Raw genomic sequence first — 21075 nt, 5'->3', positions numbered from 1 at the left:
TGAAGTTTACTTTAACTGCTTAAAGTACAGTCGTGAAAAACATGAAGCAAATCACTATAAGTTGAGTGGAAATGTTTCTGTTGCATTGAGCCTGTTAAGGCAGCCAAACAATGTACCATTGTTGGGATTCCACAGAGCTCGCGAAAGCCATACAGAGTCCAACTTGAAAGGCTGCTTAAAATGATGTTTCAATAATATTATGTGAATGAGACAGTGATTGAATCGATATGCTTATGGTAAAGTGGGTAAGGAAATAGTGTTTCGCTTCTTCAGCAATGGTACAGATTTGCCTTTTACGCTTTTTTCAACTTGCACACACTGCTGTATTATTTAGATGACATGACCAACTCACATAAACATCTTTTACAATACACTACACTTAGCTGACTCTTATCCAAAGCAACTTAGTTATTTTAAGCACAGGGTATTAGTTACAGTCCCTGGAGCAGTGTGGGGTCAAGTGCCTAGCTCAAAGCCACCTCAGCCACAGAGTGAGAGAGGCAGTGGAAAGTTGGGATTTGAACCTGCAACCTTCTGATCTAAAGCCCATCGGTCATGGCTGTCCACAGAAGACCCACTACATCTTCACCAAGGGAGCACCAATTTGGTTATTTTTTCAGTGATTGACAGTATTCAACTCAACCACCTTCAGACATGCACATCAGCTCAAACAAGTCGGAATTTCCCATTGACATTTACATGTGTACACGTTGATGGGTTTTCAAATTCACTCGGACTGCAAATCTCTTTCCGCACAATAGACATTCATATGGCTTCTCCCCTGTATGTGTCCGCATGTGTCTTGTTAACAGCTCCCTTGTTCCAAATCGCTTCTCACAAACAGTACAGGAGTATGGTCTTTCCTTATTGTGTCTTCTGCTATGGACAACTAAGTTACACCTTTGCTTATAAGTCTTCCCACAGATTTCACATTTGTAAGGGCGTTCTCCGGTGTGATTGCGTGTGTGGGTCCTCAAAGCTCCAGCTGTAATAAAGCCTTTGCCACAGAAAGAGCACAGGTGAGTTCTTTCACCTGTGTGCAATCGCTTGTGACTCAGTAGAGTAGATGGCTGGCGGAATCTTTTCCCACATATTGTACAGCCAAAGGGTAGCTCCCCTGTATGTATAAGGACGTGGTATTTCAACGCATACTTGCTTTTTAACACCAAACCACAGTGCGAGCACAGATAAGGCTGCTTCTGCTTTCTGCTCTTCTCAGCAGGGAATGCCTCTAAGGTGCTGCCAGTAACCTGGCTCCCAGGTTCAGACTTGCTACTGGAGGTAGGTTCCTCACTCCTGGCCTCAGACCTGGTATTGCACGTGGCATCCTCATGGCTGGTACAAACTGCACGTGGAAGAACGAGTTTAAGCAACATATCTTTATGAAAATACATTTTTATGGTGACTTAAACGCATCAGGCGTCCCAAAAACGTTGCTTGCATTAATAGGTAGATGGAGCAGTGAAAACTACCAGCATTGGAGTATTTAGCAAAATAAGCTAATACCACTAACTCCCATTTTATAGTGCAGTTTCTCATATCCCTACAATTTATCATTTGAGAGTTTATTTTCAACATTAAATTCTGCTGTCCCAACAATTCAACCATTCCCCAGTTGTACTGACATATGCACGTCTTCCAGTACCTCCATCTGTTTGTTCGTCTCCATCCTCTTCATTTGCACCACTGTCCTCAGCCTCTGTTGTGCATTCCATTGCCATGCCAACCACATCTCCATGAGAAGTACCACCGCCCAGTGAGTCTTGGCATTGATAGGATGTAGATACACAATTCTCATAGTCTGCTTCTTCACAGGTGTTATTGAATTGAGTACTGGTTGCAGACAAGGTAGCGAGAATGCTATTCTGTGTGATGGGTGAAGTACATCCTGCAACAAAGGGGGTGGGTCATGACTTAAATTACTGATCATCAACGTAAAACTTGAGTCATCTTGGTCTACCTGACATTTTCAGATTTCTAACACGCCAGCAGGTCCAACATACTTTCAACATTCTGAGTCTATTGAAATGTCCTATTCATGTCAGTAAGTATTCAATCTAGGTTTAAAATCCTAAATAATTTCATGATTTGCATTTAATATGCAAACCTGCAGAATCCAGCATCCCAGTGTTTTTTGCATGGCGAAGAAAAGACTGCAAAAGCTCTGGTTGAATGTCTAAGGAGTTGTCCCACTGTGAAGGGCTTTCATCAAACCAAGACGCTGCCTGTAATGATAAATGAAATCAGGAACTTGAGGGCTTCCTCGATATTATTGTGCCTGTAGTTAAAAAATAAAAATAAAATTCAATATGACATTGAGTTATGGACATACCTGATGAAAGCTCGGCACTGGTATGAGTTTTTCCAGTCTACAAAGGAACTCCCACACCGACGACTGCAACATCAAGTCATATTTGGGGCCATACTGTACTGGGAATACATCCTAAAATAATCAAGGGGGAATGGGAAATAATGAAATCGATTCTGATTAACAGTATCTGTATGAATGACAGACAATCGTGTGTGACATTTCAAGGATGTCCACCAGCCTTCCATGTGACATTTCAAAGACGTCCACAAGCCTTCTCTGCAGTTTGCTTGTTCTACCACATATAGGCACTTGAATAATTCTGCGCACAACAAAATAAAAATGCGGAGAATTACATTATCTTTTTAAGCCTTGTGTTTGAGCATAGCACTTGATGCCACTTTCAGCCTTGTGTTAAAACATATTTCCCATGTTTTGACGCTTTTAGCAATGCTGCTAGCTTTACCATCTCTCGCATCATGTGGCTTTATCTTTGGCAAAGATAAAGCCACTATACGCATAACTGACCATCCGGGTACTTATGGCTCGTTCAAAAAGTCGAGAATCCCAAGAAAGCCCACCTAAAACCTCGGGAAAGTGGGCGTGAACATTTGGTGACGCAATGTCAGATCGATAATTATCGAGGTTGATCTCAGGCGGAAGTATGTAACGATCCAGCCCAATGACATCAGTGGTCCATCCCCTTGTGGGGGACAACAAACCGAATGTCTCATTGACTTACATGAAATATTGGCTAGCCTAATAAACACAGTCCATGCTTCAGCCACAGCTGTTTGGCTCTAGTATTTGTAGAAGAAGGTACCGCACACTCTTGTCCATCGTGCTGCAATTTATTGACAAACAACGTTTCGGCCCGTATGGCCTTTCTCAAGTTTTTTAAAGGCCATACGGGCCGAAACGTTGTTTGTCAATAAATTGCAGCACGATGGACAAGAGTGTGCGGTACCTTCCTCTACAAAATTGATCTTGCACCCGCTACCTGCACCTCGAAACCTCTGGTGTGCGTTGGTTTCCTCCCTCAAACTATTGGCTCTAGTATTTGAACAGCCGACACCACAACACGTCTTCGGTATGTTGAACGTGAACAACGCTAGTCTACAGGTCTTTGTCTTCCACTTCTTCTTTCTCAACACCAACAGGGACTTGCCTTGGCTGGTCCCCTCGATGTTATCCCCCAAAAAGGGGCGTAATGCACATGTCACTCATTACGTGATGTCACGCCGGTTATGCGTATACACCGCATTCCACATTATTATGCAAATGACATTTTTCGCTGTTTCCCCAAATAATCAATACAAATGACAGTCGTCATAATTTTCAAGTCATCAGCCATTAGAGTACAATTTAAAAGTTTTTGAATGAACCTTCCAATGATAACGGTATTTTTTTAAATAATAAACAACTTTAAATGCTCTGTTCCACATTATTACGCAAAATAGTTTTGTAGTGTTGTAATCCAAATTTCTTTCTTTTTTTCCCATTTACCTCAAAACAGTTGGAATTTGGTACCTTCTAAATTACATTTCAATGTTCAATACTTGGTGATAAGCTCTTTGTCTTAGTAACTGGAATGCTGCGATTAACATTGAAGTCAATGGTAGGGCATTGCATGGGAGTTATGGAAGCCCAGATATCCTTGATGCTTTGCTCTCAGCTGTTTTTGTTTGTTTGGTCTGGTGACCCACACTTCACTCTTCAATATACCCGTAGATTTCCATGCCACGTTTAGGTGCTTTTGAGGTGATGACATTCTAACGCACCAGACATAAAACCCCATTGAAAATGAATGGGATGCTATGTCTGGTGAGTTAGAATGTCATCACCTCCAAAGCACCTACACGTGGCATGGAAATCTACGGGTATATTGAAGAGTGAAGTGTGGGTCACCAGACCAAACAAACAAAAACAGCTGAGAGCAAAGCATCAAGGATATCTAGGCTTCCATAACTCCCATGCAATGCCCTGCCATTGACTTCAATGTTAAACGCAGCATTCCAGTTACAGCTTATGACCAAGTTTTGAACATCGAAATGTAATTTAGAAGGTACCAAATGCCAACTGTTTTGATGTAAATGGGAAAAAAAGAAAGAAATTTGTATTACAACACTACAAAACTGTTTTGCGTAATAATTTGGAACAGAGCATTTTGGGCATTTTAAGTTTTTTGTTATTTTAAAAAAAATACCGTTATCATTGGAAGGTTCATTCAAAAACGTTTGAATTGTACTCTAATGGCCGATTACTTGAAAATTATGACGACTGTCATTTCTATTGATTATTTAGGAAAACGGCAAAAAATGTCATTTGCGTAATACTGTGAAATGCGGTGTAGTCGACCCATAGGGGTAGGGAAAAAAAAGACAGTAGTGGCCACGTCCGCAACTGTCATTTTTTAAGGTAGACAGGTACAATGTAAATGGATGGGAAATGGGCTGACCGCTGTGGAAAATGGCTGAATTCTTTCAAAATATCCATTGACAAACTATACAAGGACAACAATTGAATGTATCCTAATATCTACATAAAAACATGTGTAATGATTTTTAAAAAGTATTTTATTGACTCATATGATATTTGGGCCTAACATTTCAAACCTTGTCCTTCATTAATGTCACTTCATATTCACAATTTTAAGCCATTTGTTGACAGAGGTGGGCGTATTTTCCATCTTGCATCGACTGAAGAGCACATTTCTGCCTACACAAGATGACGGTGCCGCCGGCCATTTCCCAGTGCCGTCAGCCATTGCCATATCCACTCTAGTCCACCTCTATGATTCAGCAATTTGCTCTAATAGACAATGGTAGTCAACAGGGGTAACTAGTGTGTTACGAGTCAAAGAAACAGAAGCCATTTTGAGTTGAGTCTCACCTGGAAAAAACGCCTCGCCTCTTGAGGACTCTCCAGGAGTGTTTGGATTAAACTGGTGAAGTCTTCCACCACTCTTTCTCCAATCTCTTCATTCTGCCAACAAGTGATGAGAATAGTTAGCGTTCAGTTACCCTTTAAATTAGTGACGTATGAAATTGATTGAAAAAAAAAAACACACACACATAATGAAATGGAGGGCGTACCTGATCAGCAGAGGCCAATTTGGAAATCTTACGGAGTTTTTCCAGGTGTGGCTGTATTAGATGGATATTCACTGATGGCGTACCACGGCATAATTCTAAAATAAACTACACATAAAAGAAGAGTGAATACAACACAAACACATAGAACATTAGTACATTTCATAATAAAAGGATGGTATTCTCTGCTTTCCTCACCCGTGTCCTCAGACCAAGCAGCAGTTCAGCCTTTTCCTTGGCATCCAGTAGCTGGGGGAGCTCCTCCAGAATGGTGCAGACGAACTCCTCCAGCCTGGGGTACTGTGGGACCCGCCGATGCTGGGCAACATGCCACATAAACGCTGACTGCATCCTCAGTGGAGGGACAGATAGGCCCAGGGTGGGCAGACAAACTACAAAAATACAAACTAAGTGTTATTTTAAAACAATGCTGTTAAAATGACTAAATGACAACGGTCAGACATTTGTAGAGCCAGGAACACTCTCAACAGTCAGACCAGAGCTCTTGTTTTATCCTTAAGAGTACTGTTTTACCATTGCATCTTGTTGATTCAAGTGCAGGCTATGAACTCCCACGAAGGCCAGGAAAGTGCCAGTCAACATTCAATCAATACAATACAATACAATCATCTCTGTGGTCAAATCAGACAATTTATGGAGGAGGTGGGGGACAAATGGTCTTTTCTGCAAATATCAGTTGATTCGCAAAGGAATAGCCTGCTGTTCTTACCACTTCGTGTGGCGCCAGTGAAAAGTGATGCAGCCTGTGTGGATGATGCAGCTGATGTGTATGAGGCTTCAGCAGCTGAAGAGGATGCCTGAGCTGCTGACATGATGGACTCTTTGGATGGGTCGTTCACAGACGAGCTGCAGCCAGCGAATGCTACAGTATCATCGGAATCTTTTGAAAATAAATCAACATGTAGTCAATGCATTATGCAGTACCAGATCAGGGTCGTGGACGCAGCCTAGCCAACATCGCATAACACTAAACCATATCAATTGATTATCCTATATAAACAGTAGTAAAAGTGTTACCGGTAGTTTATGAAGACACATACTGCATTAAGATTCGTACCATAATTTGCAGTAAGAAATGAAAGGGCCGGGTCCAGGCTTTCATCAGGGCTCTGGCTCAGCGGTCCGCTTCCGTAGATGGAATTCATCTCTTCATACCACCTCCACTGTGGTCTCTTGGTGTGGTTATGGTCCCTGATTTTGCGGAAATCAGTTCTAAGCTTCCTTAGCTTCTCCCGGCACTGGCCAGATGTTCTGTTGAAGCCTTGTGCCACCATGTGCCGTGCCACCTCCGAAAACACTTTTTCGTTCCTTGTGGCTCCATCCAAGTCATTCTGAATCCTGGGCTGTCTTATGAAGCATAGAAAGGTCTGCACCTCAGAGCAGCTCCACTGGGCTGCCGGAATTTGTCTTCTGCTGTTCTTACCACGTCGTGTGGCGCCAGTGAAACGTGATGCAGCCTGTGTGGATGATGCAGCTGACGTGTATGAGGCTTCAGCAGCTGAAGAGGATGCCTGAGCTGCTGACATGATGGACTCTTTGCATGGGTCATTCACAGACGAGCTGCAGCCAGCGAATGCTACAGTATCTTTGGAATCTTTTGAAAATAAATCAACATGTAGTCAATGCATTATGCAGTACCAGATCAGGAACGTTAATGCAGCCTACACATCACATAACACTAAACCATATCAAGTGATTATACTACATAAACATAAAAAAGTGTTACCAGTAGTTTATGAAGACACATACTGCATTAAGACTCATACCATAATTTGCCATAAGCAATGAAAGGCCCGGGTCCAAGCTTTCATTAGGCCTCTGGCTCAGCATTCCGCTTCCGTAGATGGCATCCATGTCGTCATACCATCTCCACTGTGGTCTCTTGGTGTCGTTATGCTCCCTGATTTTGCGGAAATCAGTTCTAAGCTTCTTCAGCTTCTCCCGGCACTGGCCAGATGTTCTGTTGAAGCCTTGTGCCACCATGTGCCGTGCCACCTCCGAAAACACTTTCTCATTCCTTGTGGCTCTATCTAAGTCATTCTGAATCCTGGGCTGTCTTATGAAGCATAGAAAGGTCTGCACCTCAGAGCAACTCCAATGGACTGCCGGACTTCTTCTTCTTTCCATTTCTAGTACGTCGCTGATCTTCATTTCTAGTACATCGCTGATGTTAGATGTTGACAGTGCAATAAGCCTCCCTCTTACCAATGTATGCCTCAGAGGGCGACACGTCACAAATTAGAATCACAACTGAGGCCGTTTTAAAAGACACACCTGTTTGCTGGAATCTGGGTGGAGACAAGACAAAAAAAATGGGGTGTCAACATTCGATGGAACGTCTGACCAGTTCCTATACGATTTTCTAGGTTCCTTTACACCGCATCTGGTGTAAATGAGGCTATTGTTTAGTTCAAACAAAGATTTACATTTCATTAGTTCACTCTCTGAAATTTGGATTAAGCATGTATGTATAGCTGGAGAATGGACTTCTCGCGATCACGCAGGAGAGCGGCTGTCCACGCCGTGGACCGATCATCAAAGTGCTTCACGGGTCAGCGGACCACTGCACTCGAGAAGCTGAGAGATTTCATGGCATATGGGGCAAGGTACTGCCACAGCCGAAAAATGTATATGCAGTTAACATTCTCGAGCTCGGGAGTACAGGGCGCCACTGAGAGCTCGGGCAGTATCTGCGCCTACATATGTGCGAGCTCTGAGCGGACAGCCCCCAGCAGACAGAGAGCAAAGGAGCGAGGTGGACTGAGAGGAAGCTAAGGAAAGATGATTGACCAATCGATAGAACAATGGCGTAAGGGAGGCGAACGGAGAGGTGATGGGTGCGAGCGAGAAAGAACATTTCTGACTGGAGACAGGTGAGCGGAGAATAAAGGCTGTATAGTTAATTAAGGGCCGTTCCAAATTTCTGTGCGCTGAAATTTCACCGAATGACGGCAGAGCGGAGAATGAGATGCAGCAGAGGACTTTTACGGGCTTACGGAAGTAACGACGGCGCAGCTTTAGAAGACAGAACATATTCGGCTTGTGCTGATAATAATAAACTCCTGAACTATTTCGAAACTTCTAAATGCTTTGTTTTGTGAATAGAGACTATATTTGCACTACTGTAGAAGTTTGGTGTCATGACATGCAGGGCTCTAAATTAACACCAGCGAACCGGCCAAATGCTAGTGAAATTTCAGTTTGGCTGGTGAAAAAGACCAACTTACCAGCCACTTTCACCCATCAGTGAGTGTGTGCTTGGCTAGTAAAATTAACATCTACTTGCCATTTTGGCTGGTGATGAAAAAAGCCCTGATGACATGTAATTTTTGTGGGGTTAAGTTTGGAGATACTGTGAATGCCCGGCAAACTATTCGAAATAACCATAAATAATTCGGTAAGTTAACTCTAATGTTCGCCCAAGCCAGAAAACACTAAGGGTGGACTACTGGATGGATGTCACGGTTCAAATGGCATTAGGGTGAATCTACTCTGAACCATCACTTTAATTAATCGATAATTTTTTATCTTCCATTGAATAGGCTATGCCTGCTAAACTAGGCAATGCAAATAGAGGAAATATCTTATGTATTCTCGTATTTTACCAAGGCTAATTACATATGAGCAATTTCTTGAAATAAGGTGACTGCTCCTTTAAGTTAAAGAGGGGAGCATGAGAAAATCACAATGTTTATTAGACTATTGCACGCACTTCCAAGTAGCCTATACTCATGAACGGTCATCCGGGTACTTTGCTCATAAATGTGCGTTACGCCCCTTTATGGGTGAAAACAAACCGAATGTCCCATCAACTTACATGCTACATCGGCTTGTCTAAATGAACACAGTCCATGCTTCAGCCACGGCTGTCTAGCTCTATTACTTGAACAGCCGGCAACACAACACGTTTTCAGCATGTTGCGCGTGAACAACGCTAGTCTACATGTCTGTATCTTTCGTTAATTAAACCTCAACATCACCAATTGACTTGCATGGGTTGTTTTCCCCCATAAATGGGCGTAACGCACATGGAAAACGTCACGCCGTTCACGAGTATATTCAGCCTAGACACGCCCAGTGAAGATACTCATGAACGGCGTGACGTTTTCCATGTGCGTTACGCCCATTTTTGGGGGAAAACAGGCAATGCAAGTCAATTGGTGATGTTGGGGTTTAATAAACGTAAGATATGGACCTTTAGACTAGCGTTGTTCACGCGCAACATGCCGAAAACGTGTTGCGTTGCCGGCTGTTCAAATAATATAGCCAAACAGCCGTGGCTGAAGCATGGAATGTGTTCATTTAGGCTAACCGATGTAGCATGTAAGTCAATGAGACATTCGGTTTGTTTTCACCCATAAAGGGGCGTAACGCAAATTTAAGAGCAAAGTACCCGGATGGCCGTTCATGCGTATAGAGCTAGAAAGTGACGTCACTTCCCCCGATTTCATGGGACCTCAACGGCGTTTTTAGCCGAAAATCATAGCATGTAATCCAATGGCGGTATTAAAATGGTATTTCGATCCCCTTCGAGTTGTGCCACGAGCTCCATATATGTTGTTTCTGATATTTTTGCTTAATTTTTCGTATGAACCCCCACATTTTTTAGAAAGCTGTGTTTCTTCACATTTTTCATGCCGACGGCCTCGGAACAAAACATTGATACTTCTGCATGAATAATCTTTATCTATCATCTTAAACAGCATATTTGTAGCCCAGCGCATATCATGACTGAGATCAGAAGATATTTACTCGCTACCACGTTGTTAGATGGTCAGCTTAGGTCCCGTGAAACGCGGAACTAAGGGGCGGGACTTTCGAGCTCTATAGGCCTACTCTTTATTATTAGTCACACAGTGATTTGATACATACTCCGTAGGACTATCCAATCACTGGGCGTGACTAATTAGGCTAATACACTTGGAAGTGCGCCATTAGGTTTTGAGAAATGCCCGCTGGCTACAACTTTACCTGGCGCAAGAGGCTTGGCATTTTGTCCTTGGTATTTGAGTCCTGCAGCAGTTGCAAGCTCGCTCGTCGGCCATCGTCTGCTGTTAACGATGTCTTGAAAGCAGCGTGTTCAAGTTAAGTTATTAGGCTAGTTTCTTCCGTTTATCTCTAGCTGCTACACTGCCTGTTTCGAGGTTACAGCCCCATCACTAAGCTAGGCTCCCGACTTCACTCAAGAGAAATGACTACTACGTCTAGGAATTTGACCAGTGTTGTGCTACGGGGCCTGTCAGAAGTCTGGAGACAGAAAACAACTAGTAAACAAAGCAGCTAACGCACCTCAATAGAAATGATGCTATCCAGTCTCTTTGATGCTCCTCAGATCAGTTTTGGTCAGATTTGTTTTTACACCACACTCTGGCGTTGGTATTTCGGGTAATTTGATACCTCCGCCACAGCCGGTAAGAGGGGTCCGTTGGAACCTCTCTGCATCCCCAATTAGTGTGGTATGAATTGTCTGAAAAACAGCTCCCGTAGGATTTTGATGCTAAAATTGATTTTATTGTTTCATTTGCTTCATTTGGGGTCCTACTATTGAAAAATGATGGGTTTCGAATTTTCTGACCCCGTTATACCCCTCCTCTAGGGGGCGCTTTTTGGCCCTGGCCAGTATAGCTACCGAACCCATATATCTACTAATAATTATCACATTTTCACAATCTTGGTGTCAATTACAGGGTTATTGATGATGCTGAGTCCATTTATGACAGTTTCATTATGGTCAGAAGTTGCTATGACACATATTTTGGAGATTTAAAGGCTATTTTGTCCTCATACAAGCCTCCTGTGGGGGATATGACTACTATGGCATCCGTCTCATTGGATCTGTGCACATACTATAAATAATAAAGATTTCAATTCTATTAGTGTCAGTACTGTGAGAAAATTAGGGGTTTCAAATTTTATGCCCCGTTATGGCCCTCTTCTAGGGGGCGCTTTGTCACCTCGGCCAAGATACATAGTGCAACCATAAATGCAGCAATAAAGATCCGATTTTAACAATAATGGTAATCTAATTAGGGGTTATGGAGGATCCTGAATCCATTCATGGCAGTTCTACTGTGATCAGAAGTTGTTAATGACTCATTTTTTAGGTTGAGGTCAAGAATTGTCATTCTTTAATTGATGTGATTGGTCAATAACACGATTATGAATTATAAATATGAATATACCAGGATCCCCTTGAAATAAAGACTAAATATCAACTAACCAGAGGGGATTGTGTGCTTTCAGGAAGTTGATGCTGACCAACTGTGTAATTTGTATGTGAACAACAACAGTAGCTGTGTTTAATATAGTGCCTTTTTGGTTGGAGTTAAAGCCCCATGGAGTAACCATTTTTGAAGTAACGGTTTCGAAGTGAAAAAAGATCATGTGCTGTAATGGTAATATCAACTAATTCATCAAAAATTGCATGAACTTGAATAGTAACCAGCCTGCTTGAACATGAATCCTTTCCTTGAAAACCACACCACTTCTTTCTATCTAAGGAAGAATTGGGCAGACACTAAAAAAACAACTGATCACTGAGGAGTGCTGGTCATTAAGGAGTGCTGCTTCACTTGTTAAGCAGGTGCATATTGGCACAAGGAAATAAGTCACTTCAAGATATGATCAAACTAAACTAAGTTGCAACCATAGCATCAACAATTAGAACTCTGGTTCAGCTTGTGTATTGTCAGTCATTTGAAGGGACACCAGCATTTCACCTGTAGCTCTTTCAACAGCATGCATGAGGCTCAGCAGTTGGGATATACAGAGGTACATCTATAGTGCACAGGGAGCATGGTACAAATTACATTTTATGCAGTCATTTTCAATTGTCTCCTCTGGTTTAGGCACAAGCTCACAAGCCTGCTTCCATGTGTAATAAGGAAGTAAAGTATCTCCGGAGTCTCTTCTGAATGAAATGTTCAAACTATTTCAGACCTTTCTCTGAAGAGGAGACTGAAGTGCAAAATTAATTGCCAGTGCAGTAGAGCTTAATTGAATTATGCATCTTCACAGCTTTTGCCCTTGATCTGATGGCAACATGTCACCTAAGCTGGGAGGTTCACTTTGCACAGACTTGCTGGATTGAGGGGAGCGGTACAATTACTGCATCACAATATGAGCAAGATGTGGGGTTGTGGTGACAAGACAAAAGGCAGTGGCATCTTCACTCAGTCCTACTTTCCCACCATGACACTTGAGCTTCCTACTCTAGGTTCTGATCTGTAAAGGAATGACTGAAGGGAACCTCTGATTTGGCCGCAACAAAATCACCTTACTGTAGAACATAGGATCATCTTGTTTCAGAGCACTAATCTGAGCAAGATAGACTGCCATGAGGCGAGCATAATTGAGGAGATCATATGCAAAGAAGTACTTGATAAGGTTCCTCATGACAGCCAGATAACCTTCCCAGTCCACTGGACAACAAGCACTAATGATATGTTTGAAGACTCTCCACTTGCTCTTATAGGTGCTCTGTACAAGAAACTGAGCAACTCTAGTGTCTTCTCCTGATTGAAGAGGTTGGGTATTTTCCAAATAAAAGGCCTAGATGTTACTCTGCAATTGCAATGCAACTGGACTGAGCAGGACATTGCATCAAAGGAAATGGCATCAAATCTCATCACAATAATAGCCAGGCTAGTTGGGATGTGATATGCAAGGGCCCAGATGTGTGCTTTCCCACCAAAGATTCCACGGAGAGCTGCTGAAGAGTATGAACCACTTTCAATAGTGCATACAATGCCTCTTCCATCAATTGTTTCCCCCCAAGAGCAAACAGTGCAGCAAACACTGCATACCTATGAGCAAAACACCTGCTCTCAGAATCCAGCCACCATTGAATCTCAAGAGCACGCCAGAGCAAAGGTGACGAGAGTTCTCCTCTATGAGTCTCAAATGGCTGGGATATCAGTGGATATTTGGTGGAGCAAGTATGGATGACTTCATACAACCAATTTCTTGGGATTTTTGGGTGTTTGTTCATTTATGGACAGAATGAGAGCATCATGGTCAGTTTCCTCTTCTGTGCCTAGCTGCTGCTGCTCATTCTCATTTGTGTGCCTTTCTCGCTTTCTGTGGTGTTGGTTGGATCTGTTGCTAACTAATTGGCAAGTGTCCATGTATGAGTGAAGGCTTTGGAAACAGTGTAGTCCACATGTCTCCTGTTTGAAAGTTGTAAATCGAACTGGCCTGGTCCTGATATTGGTTGCTGCAAGTGTTTTACATCAAAACCTGAGATATGGGGACAGGAGCTCCTCAGGGTTGACAGCATCTAGTGTAAATATTTATCTCTTTGATTTGCATTACAACCACTGTGCCATTGAAGGTGTTCTGTCCAGTGGGGTTTTTCTAGAAGTTTAAGTTTGTAAATGACAGTTGTAATTATTAAAAAAAAAAAAAAATCAGGTGAACAAAACTCGCCAGCCTCGTTCATGTTTTGCAGAACACCTTGTTCTAATAGTTTTTTCGAGTCCAATTATTCTTTGATAGTCAGTGCCAATATAAACATCCATAGAGAAATAATGACTTCAGTTGCTCTGGTAGCATTGGTCACCTTTGGTGTACACGCAAATTTAGACAGTTATTATCTTCTGTTAAACGGTTTTGTTTAACAGGTGGCCTCAACCTAAAAATGAGTCATAACAACTTCTGATCACAGTAGAACCATCATACATGGATTCAGGATCCTCCATAACCCCTAATTTGATACCATTATTGTGAAAATAGGATCTGTGTTGCTGCAGTTATGGTTGCACTATGTATCTTGGCCGAGGTGATAAAGCGCCCCCTTGAGGGGAGGCATAAAGGGGTCATAAAACTTGAAACCCATCATTTTCTCACAGTACTGATCCTAATAGAATTGAAATATTTATTATTTATATTATGTGCACAGATCCAATGTGACTGATGCCATAGTAGTCATATCCCCCACAGGAGGCTTGTATGAGGACAAAATAGCCTTTAAATATCCAAAATATGTGTCATAGCAACTTCTGACCATAATGAAACTGTCAAAAATGGACTCACCATCATCAATAACCCTATAATTGACACCAAGATTGTGGAAATGTGATAATTATTAGTAGATATATGGGTTCGGTAGCTATACTGGCTAGGGCCAGAAAGCGCCCCCTAGAGGAGGGGTATAACGGGGTCAGAAAATTCGAAACCCATCATTTTTCAATAGTAGGACCCCAAATGAAGCAAATGAAGCAATAAAATCAATTTTAGCATCAAAATCCTACGGAATGACATCTCATACCACACTACAACCCTGACACGAAATCTCTAGCAGAGACACAGCACGAGGATGAACACTAGAATGGTGCTATGATAAAAGACCAAAGCGCGCTCTTGATTTATATCGAGATAAAAATGACTCTTTATTTTAAATGTTATTTAACTTAAAAATGAATAAATCTTTTCAATTTGAATATATGAATAAGACGTTGGAAAGTAATTTATGGACAAACAAGCAGAATGATTCGAACTTTTATCTTGGCATCCAGGAAGCGCACCTCAAAGGAAACGGGAAAGAGTGCAGATTGGCACTTCTGACTGCACACAGATTTCTCTGTTTGTGTCTTCATGAATCATACTAGGCGCAATTTCGTGATTCAGGACTTTAAAATGTTTAATTTTCATTAAACGTGGAAGAACTGCTACGTATGCTCAACATTTTGCCCAAAAACTCGTGATTTACATCACTGTCATGGCTGCTCGGTGTGCTACTGGTGAGACAGCAATGTAGAAAATCGATTCTTCAACCATTTTCGCTATGCTTTGTTGGTGTTTGACATAATTTATTTACTTGATAAGTAGACCTACTATATACAGGGCTTCACATTAACTCTCTAACGCACTGTGGCTAATGTTTTTTCCAGATTATTCGGCCTGAAGGGGGGAAAACATAATAAATGCCTACGCACTGTTATTTTCGAGTCAACTACCTGTCAAAGTTGTTAGTGACGGTTACATGGTGCTATTCAGACATTGATGTCTATTGTCTAGTCACCAGCACGTTTCCCACCGAAATCTGCCATTTCTGTGGTTTGTGCTACGTTGCTCAGGTTTTTTCAGTTAAGGAAGAGTGCATGCAGTTACCCTAACCCTAACCCTAACCCTAACCTTAACCCTGACCCTGACCCTTTGGCACATCTGGTGTCTGAATAGCGGTATGTCTGAACAGAGGTTTGTCTGAATAGCGCTTGCCCCCCGTTAGGGACACACTGTAATTATTACTAGCCACAGCCAAGTTTTACCATGTTTGACAGGTGTCAATGTCAAGCCATGGTATCAGCAAATAAGTTTCTGACCATTTTACTATTTAACTGTAGCCTCTATGTCAACAGTAACAGTAGCCCAAATAGGTTTTTGGGGTTCTCTCATGTTCCTCTTACTCCCCTGAGGTGTTCTCCTATATATTTGCCATCTGTTATCGTGTAGCCTACAGTTGGTATGTTCTCAGGAAACTGAGGACTCGTACATGAATTGTGCACAAATGGTCCACTTTCCATTTCTTAGCTTGTCAATTTCCAGTTTGAAAGTGCAAACGGCTTAAAGCTGTCCAAACAGCTGTCTATAAATAATATCATGTCAATGCTTTGAGACAATGTAAACTGAGATGTATGTAGCAAATACACCAGGCACTTTTAATTTCTCTGCATTGCTATCATCATAGAAAGGGGCATAATGCAGCACGTCTGTGTTACAAAATAGCTGGTTTTCCCAACAACTTACCAACAATGATTGGTCATAAGTAAAAGTCACTTTTAACACTTTTAATTCAGATTAGTGTTGACCAATCACTGTTTCTCACATTTGGGTAACCACTTGTTATGGGGACGCCAGATTTCATTTCACACCGGCAATGTTTGTCAGCTGTTTTGCAACCATTACTGTATTCAACTAGCCTGGCTATCGACATAGTATATCACAAATGAGATATAGCCTGGCAACAAATCCGTGATAACTGTTGCCATGTTTGTTGCAGTTCTGCCACCTTCTCTGAGTTTGTTGGTCCCACCACTGAGGGTGGTTTCAGCATGTATGTGGCAAGTGGCTCAGCATCGTCAAGTGAAAAACTACACGAAGGTGGAGGAGTTTGTGTCTGACGTGCTGGAGATGGTCCCCCTCCTATTGAGCACCAAGGAAAGAATAGAACTACTGGTTGGTCTTAGAGCGAAGGTGAGTGACCAGAGAAGATATAGACATGGACTTGTAAAATGCTTTGTGAAGAATTGTTTTATTTTAGTGAAACTGTGTGTTTTTGTTACCAACCATACAGGTAATTTTAGAATTATGCCGTGATAACCCATCGATCACAGTCCAGATGCTGCAGCCACATTTCAAAAGACTCAAAAAGATTTCTGAAAGCACTTCAAATGAAAGGGTAACTGGAATTTGAATATAGCAATTTAAACATAAACAGCTCTTAAACATATTTATATTATAATGTGATGTGATATTAATGTGGTTTCATTGGTGATTACATTTTCAAAGGACATGTACCAAAAAGTAGATGCTGCTGTGAGGAACTTAGTGGATCTCATCCAGGCCCTTGTGAAGAAACCTGGGTATAGAAGACGTTACTTCCAGGTGAGGCTGACAATGGGACAATGTCTTGCTCCAGTTCCTCCATAAAAATCCAAGAAATTGACAGCATTATGACTGCATAGCTGTTTATTATGAAAGGGATAATTGTAAAACATTGCAGGAAAGATAGCAGGAGACCAAATTGGATGGACATAAGTCATCAGTAAGTGACCTAAAAACTCTTGTCTTCTAAATACACCTGTCATTGTCTTAGGACATCTACCCATTGCATTATGGCCAGAGATTTGACACAGCTCTGCTGTCACTGGTGGCGGAATTCCTGTCCAGAGTGGAAATGTTGCTTCCAGTTCCAAGCTTCCATCAGGTATGCTGTCAAGTACAGAAATTAAATCTCAACCAAAATGAATTATTTTCCTCATGTCCTCTGTTGTTCTCTTCTAATTTTGACTTGACTGGTGTGTAAGAAAATGTCTCTCATCTGTGTGCCAGAGGCGTTTTTTTTTTTTTTACAATACACATCCACCATGTATTATGATACCAAAATCCACTAAAGCAAACCAACTGTATCCTGAGGATTGAAGGGGAGACAGTTAACTCTGGGGTAGTTTCAGAACATTGCCTCCTTTTCACCTGAACAGTGCTCTTTCATTCGGTATACTCAGTATGTATGAGCCATAGTCTGTACTGCATGATGTATACTTGTTTTACAGCAAGTCATACAAGCTAGCGATGTGTTACTATGTTAAGTTATGTCTTGCAGGTAGCTGCTTGGTTTGATGAAAGCCCTTCGATCTTGGAGGATTTCCTACAGATGGTTCATGACCCAAAACCCATTCAGGTGTTATTACATCACTGCAAAGATGTAACACGCCTATCATCAGGTGATTTACCCTAATGGCCAAATAATAGTTAACATTTACAACTAACACACACACACACACACACACACACACACACACACTATATTGTAATAGTAAAAATATGTATTTGGGTTCACTTAAAAAGTTCAAAGATGCCTAATTTTCAACCACATGGCCCTCCTTGATCAACCAGCAAAATGTTGTGCTATTTTGGGCTTGTTAAATGGTTGTATAATATGATCTTTGTCAACATGGCATGTTCGGTGCTAGCTAGCTAGCTGGATACCTAGCTAGCTCAGTGTTATTTGACGAGAGGTTGGCTAGCCGCTAGCTCAATAGGCTAGGTGTCATTCCCATCTATTTAGTAAGCTACTTAAAGACTTTCAAAGCTCCCAAATGTCTCCTTTTTATGACATGGGTCTTATAACTGTTACTAAAGTGGGGAGTCATTTCAAGCCTTTTAATGGTTGAAAGAAACCTGTTGTAAATAAAACACCAGTTGATCTGGATGTCATGGTCTGGTTAGGTTGGCCACTGGTGCTAGATCATTTCAAATTGTTTGATGGCAACATCGGTTAATACTTAGAGGATAGTTCATATTACTTGTCTGCTTACTGATCATATGTTTAGGCCTTTGTAAGTAGCAATAATTAATATTTAATTCCAGTCAGAAAGCCGTGATGCATCGAATCTGTCATAGACTCGATGGTCTTTGAACTCACAGGCCTAGTTTCACCTAAAAATGCCGGGATGTGACAATGGACCGTGACGTAGAACTCATGGATTGTCAAGTCAAATCAGGCTGCTGAGTCATTCATTCAAAAAAAGATTTGGCAAATGAAACTGCCATCAGTCAGATTCCAGACCTCTCTAACAGTATTTCAACCAAGTTTGTATGTTAAATAGTTCAGTCAAAAACCTCTTAACACAAACTGAAAAATGAGAAGGAAAATCCCATTGGGATTTTTAAGTTGCTGTCATTTCAAAACTGTACAGAGTTTGCATTTTCCCTGGTTGGAGTCATATTCCAGACCTCTCCCAACAAAGGTTCAACCAAGTTTATAGAAACAATACATCTCCAAGCCGAGCCGGTCATTTTAGTGTTTGACCGGTGTCTCTATCTCGAAAGGCCTAGGAGCTTATACGTTTTCACAGACTGATACAAGATAAGCAATAAGCAAGCATAACTGGAGAATACAGTAAGTGAGAGTTGCTGAGGCAAGCCCACTTAATTATAGTGCTGTATTGGTGAAAGAAAAAGAGGACCACTGATAATTTGATGTACTGTAAGTGAATATTGTTATTGTTGCAGTTGTTCAGGGAGAATTAGTCTGAGGAATGCTCAAACTAAACTTGAATCTCCCCCCCCCTCCAGGGTCCTCATCACACATCATGCCCGACACTATCCTGTCCACACTATCTGGCACCCATTGTTCTTCTGTGCAAGCAGCACTCGGCACAAAACCAGCAGAGAAATGTGTTTCAGCACCCCATGACCTCCAAAGTTCCTTGAACGAGTCAGACACATATGATGACCATGAGGACTGGAGTGGAGATGTGGATGAAGGAGACCCACAGAGAGACTCTGATGAAGGACAGAATGACACCAGTCAACACGACCAACAGAGTGACTCAGAGCAGAGTGGCCAAACACCATTCAGCAAAAAAGAAGTGAATGGGACCAATGAATTTAATAGTGAGTCTTTTATTTTGAAGTGTACAAATTTTGTTTATACTCGCTAGTCGCTGCATATGCTGCCATCCTTTTGCCATTATTTGTGTTTTAAAAATTGTGGATTGAGCTACCAGTTGCAAGAAGAGGAGGGTCATCCCTCTCAAATTTCACAAAGCTTGTGAAGAGCTTTCCTTCATAACTAAACTAACTACTCATTCATAACCTTCTGTAACATTGTTCTGCTTAAAAGTAAATAATAGATAAAAGTATTTACCGGTAATTAAATGCATACGTGTTCATATTTTACATTTTGCAGGCTACAGAAGTGCCGTTGAAAGAACAGTTAACAACGATGAGGGAAAGGACACTGCATCCACAGAGGAGAATGGGGTGCAAGGCAGCTTTCACAATGTCCCCAATCCAGGCATAACAAATGATGGTGCAATAAGGTGTACTGAATGTGGCAAAGCCTTTTATTCGGAATCATTACTGAGAAAACACAAGGAAGCCCATACGAAAGAGAAGAGCGCGGCACAAAAGAATGAAACAGGACATCAGCCAGAGAATACAGCAGCATACACACCACGACTGCATCCATGCTCCGAATGCAAAAAAATATTTTATTCGAAAGGCAGCCTTGCAAATCATCAGACAGTTCACACTGGGCAGAGACATCATCTTTGCTCTCACTGTGGCAAGACATGTAAAACGAAAAGAGCGTTAGACGCGCACATACGAACCCACACAGGGGAACGCCCTTTTGAGTGCTCAGTCTGTGGAAAGCGGTTTAATTACCGTGCACTCTTAATTCTCCATGAGCGAATACACACTGGTGAGAAACCCTACTTGTGTTCTTACTGTGGTAAAGACTTTACTGGTGCAGGAGCGCTGATGTTTCACACACGTACTCACACTGGAGAGCGCCCATTCAAATGTGAATTTTGCCCAAAAACTTTTACAATGTCATGTCATTTGGCTAAACATAGGAGAGTCCACACAAGGGAAAAACCTTACTCCTGCCCAGTGTGTTCAAAACGGTTTGCTCAACAGGAGGGTATGAAAAGACATGTGCGAATACATACTGGAGAGAAACCATTTGAGTGTTTGGAATGTGGAAAAAGATTTGCTGTGCAATCCAATATGAAAGTACATCAACGTGTTCATAGAAAGAAAGAGAATCTTTTACCTTTTTCCAGTAATTGAGTTAAGCTTTCTGCCTTTTTCTTTTGTAATTTGACCCTGCCTGGTGTGAATTAAAAAGGAAGCATTTGTGTCCTTACATTCTCGCTATGTGCTGTGTTTTGTGATTGTAAGTAACCAACAAAAAAACACATGTAAATCAAACAAAACTTAATGCGGCTTCAGAAGATGTTGGCCTAGGTCTGCCACACATACTGTAGCCTGGTATCACTATGCTTTTTGTCTAAGGCCGTAATTCAAGAGCAGTGTTGGGAAGTAACTGATTACATGTAATCAGATTACTATACATGGGGCAGGTGAAATCTGTCAGTTCAATGCAAACAATGTTTATAAAATGCATCGACATGTCATGTAATC

General features: G+C 41.7%; 2 protein-coding genes across 2 annotated transcripts in view; one reads left to right on the top strand and one right to left on the bottom strand.

The window, feature by feature from the left end:
* Window positions 1–695: 695 nt before the first annotated feature.
* The window catches only part of LOC134447066 (uncharacterized), a 43583-nt gene continuing 23203 nt past the window's right edge, over window positions 696–21075 (bottom strand). Inside the window, exons 13-22 of the mRNA XM_063196351.1 lie at window positions 7188–7661; window positions 6479–7015; window positions 6131–6301; window positions 5599–5792; window positions 5404–5508; window positions 5201–5293; window positions 2333–2443; window positions 2108–2225; window positions 1646–1888; window positions 696–1345 (exon numbers count right to left, since the gene is read on the bottom strand). Coding sequence (XP_063052421.1) covers window positions 696–1345; window positions 1646–1888; window positions 2108–2225; window positions 2333–2443; window positions 5201–5293; window positions 5404–5508; window positions 5599–5792; window positions 6131–6301; window positions 6479–7015; window positions 7188–7661 — 2696 coding nt within the window. The remainder of the gene's footprint in view (window positions 1346–1645; window positions 1889–2107; window positions 2226–2332; window positions 2444–5200; window positions 5294–5403; window positions 5509–5598; window positions 5793–6130; window positions 6302–6478; window positions 7016–7187; window positions 7662–21075) is intronic.
* LOC134447252 (zinc finger protein 17-like) lies at window positions 15016–20804 on the top strand. Its single transcript, XM_063196628.1, has 8 exons — window positions 15016–15161; window positions 16421–16614; window positions 16715–16819; window positions 16930–17025; window positions 17237–17347; window positions 17744–17864; window positions 19219–19539; window positions 19835–20804. The coding sequence occupies exons 1-8, from the start codon at window positions 15140–15142 to the stop codon at window positions 20719–20721; spliced, it is 1857 nt and encodes a 618-aa protein (XP_063052698.1). The 5' UTR covers window positions 15016–15139; the 3' UTR covers window positions 20722–20804.

This window comes from Engraulis encrasicolus, chromosome 4 (genome assembly GCF_034702125.1).
Source record: "Engraulis encrasicolus isolate BLACKSEA-1 chromosome 4, IST_EnEncr_1.0, whole genome shotgun sequence".
Taxonomy (NCBI): Eukaryota; Metazoa; Chordata; class Actinopteri; order Clupeiformes; family Engraulidae; genus Engraulis; species Engraulis encrasicolus.
The sequence above is the reverse complement of the archived record's forward strand: the minus strand, read 5'-3'. Positions and strand labels throughout refer to the sequence as shown.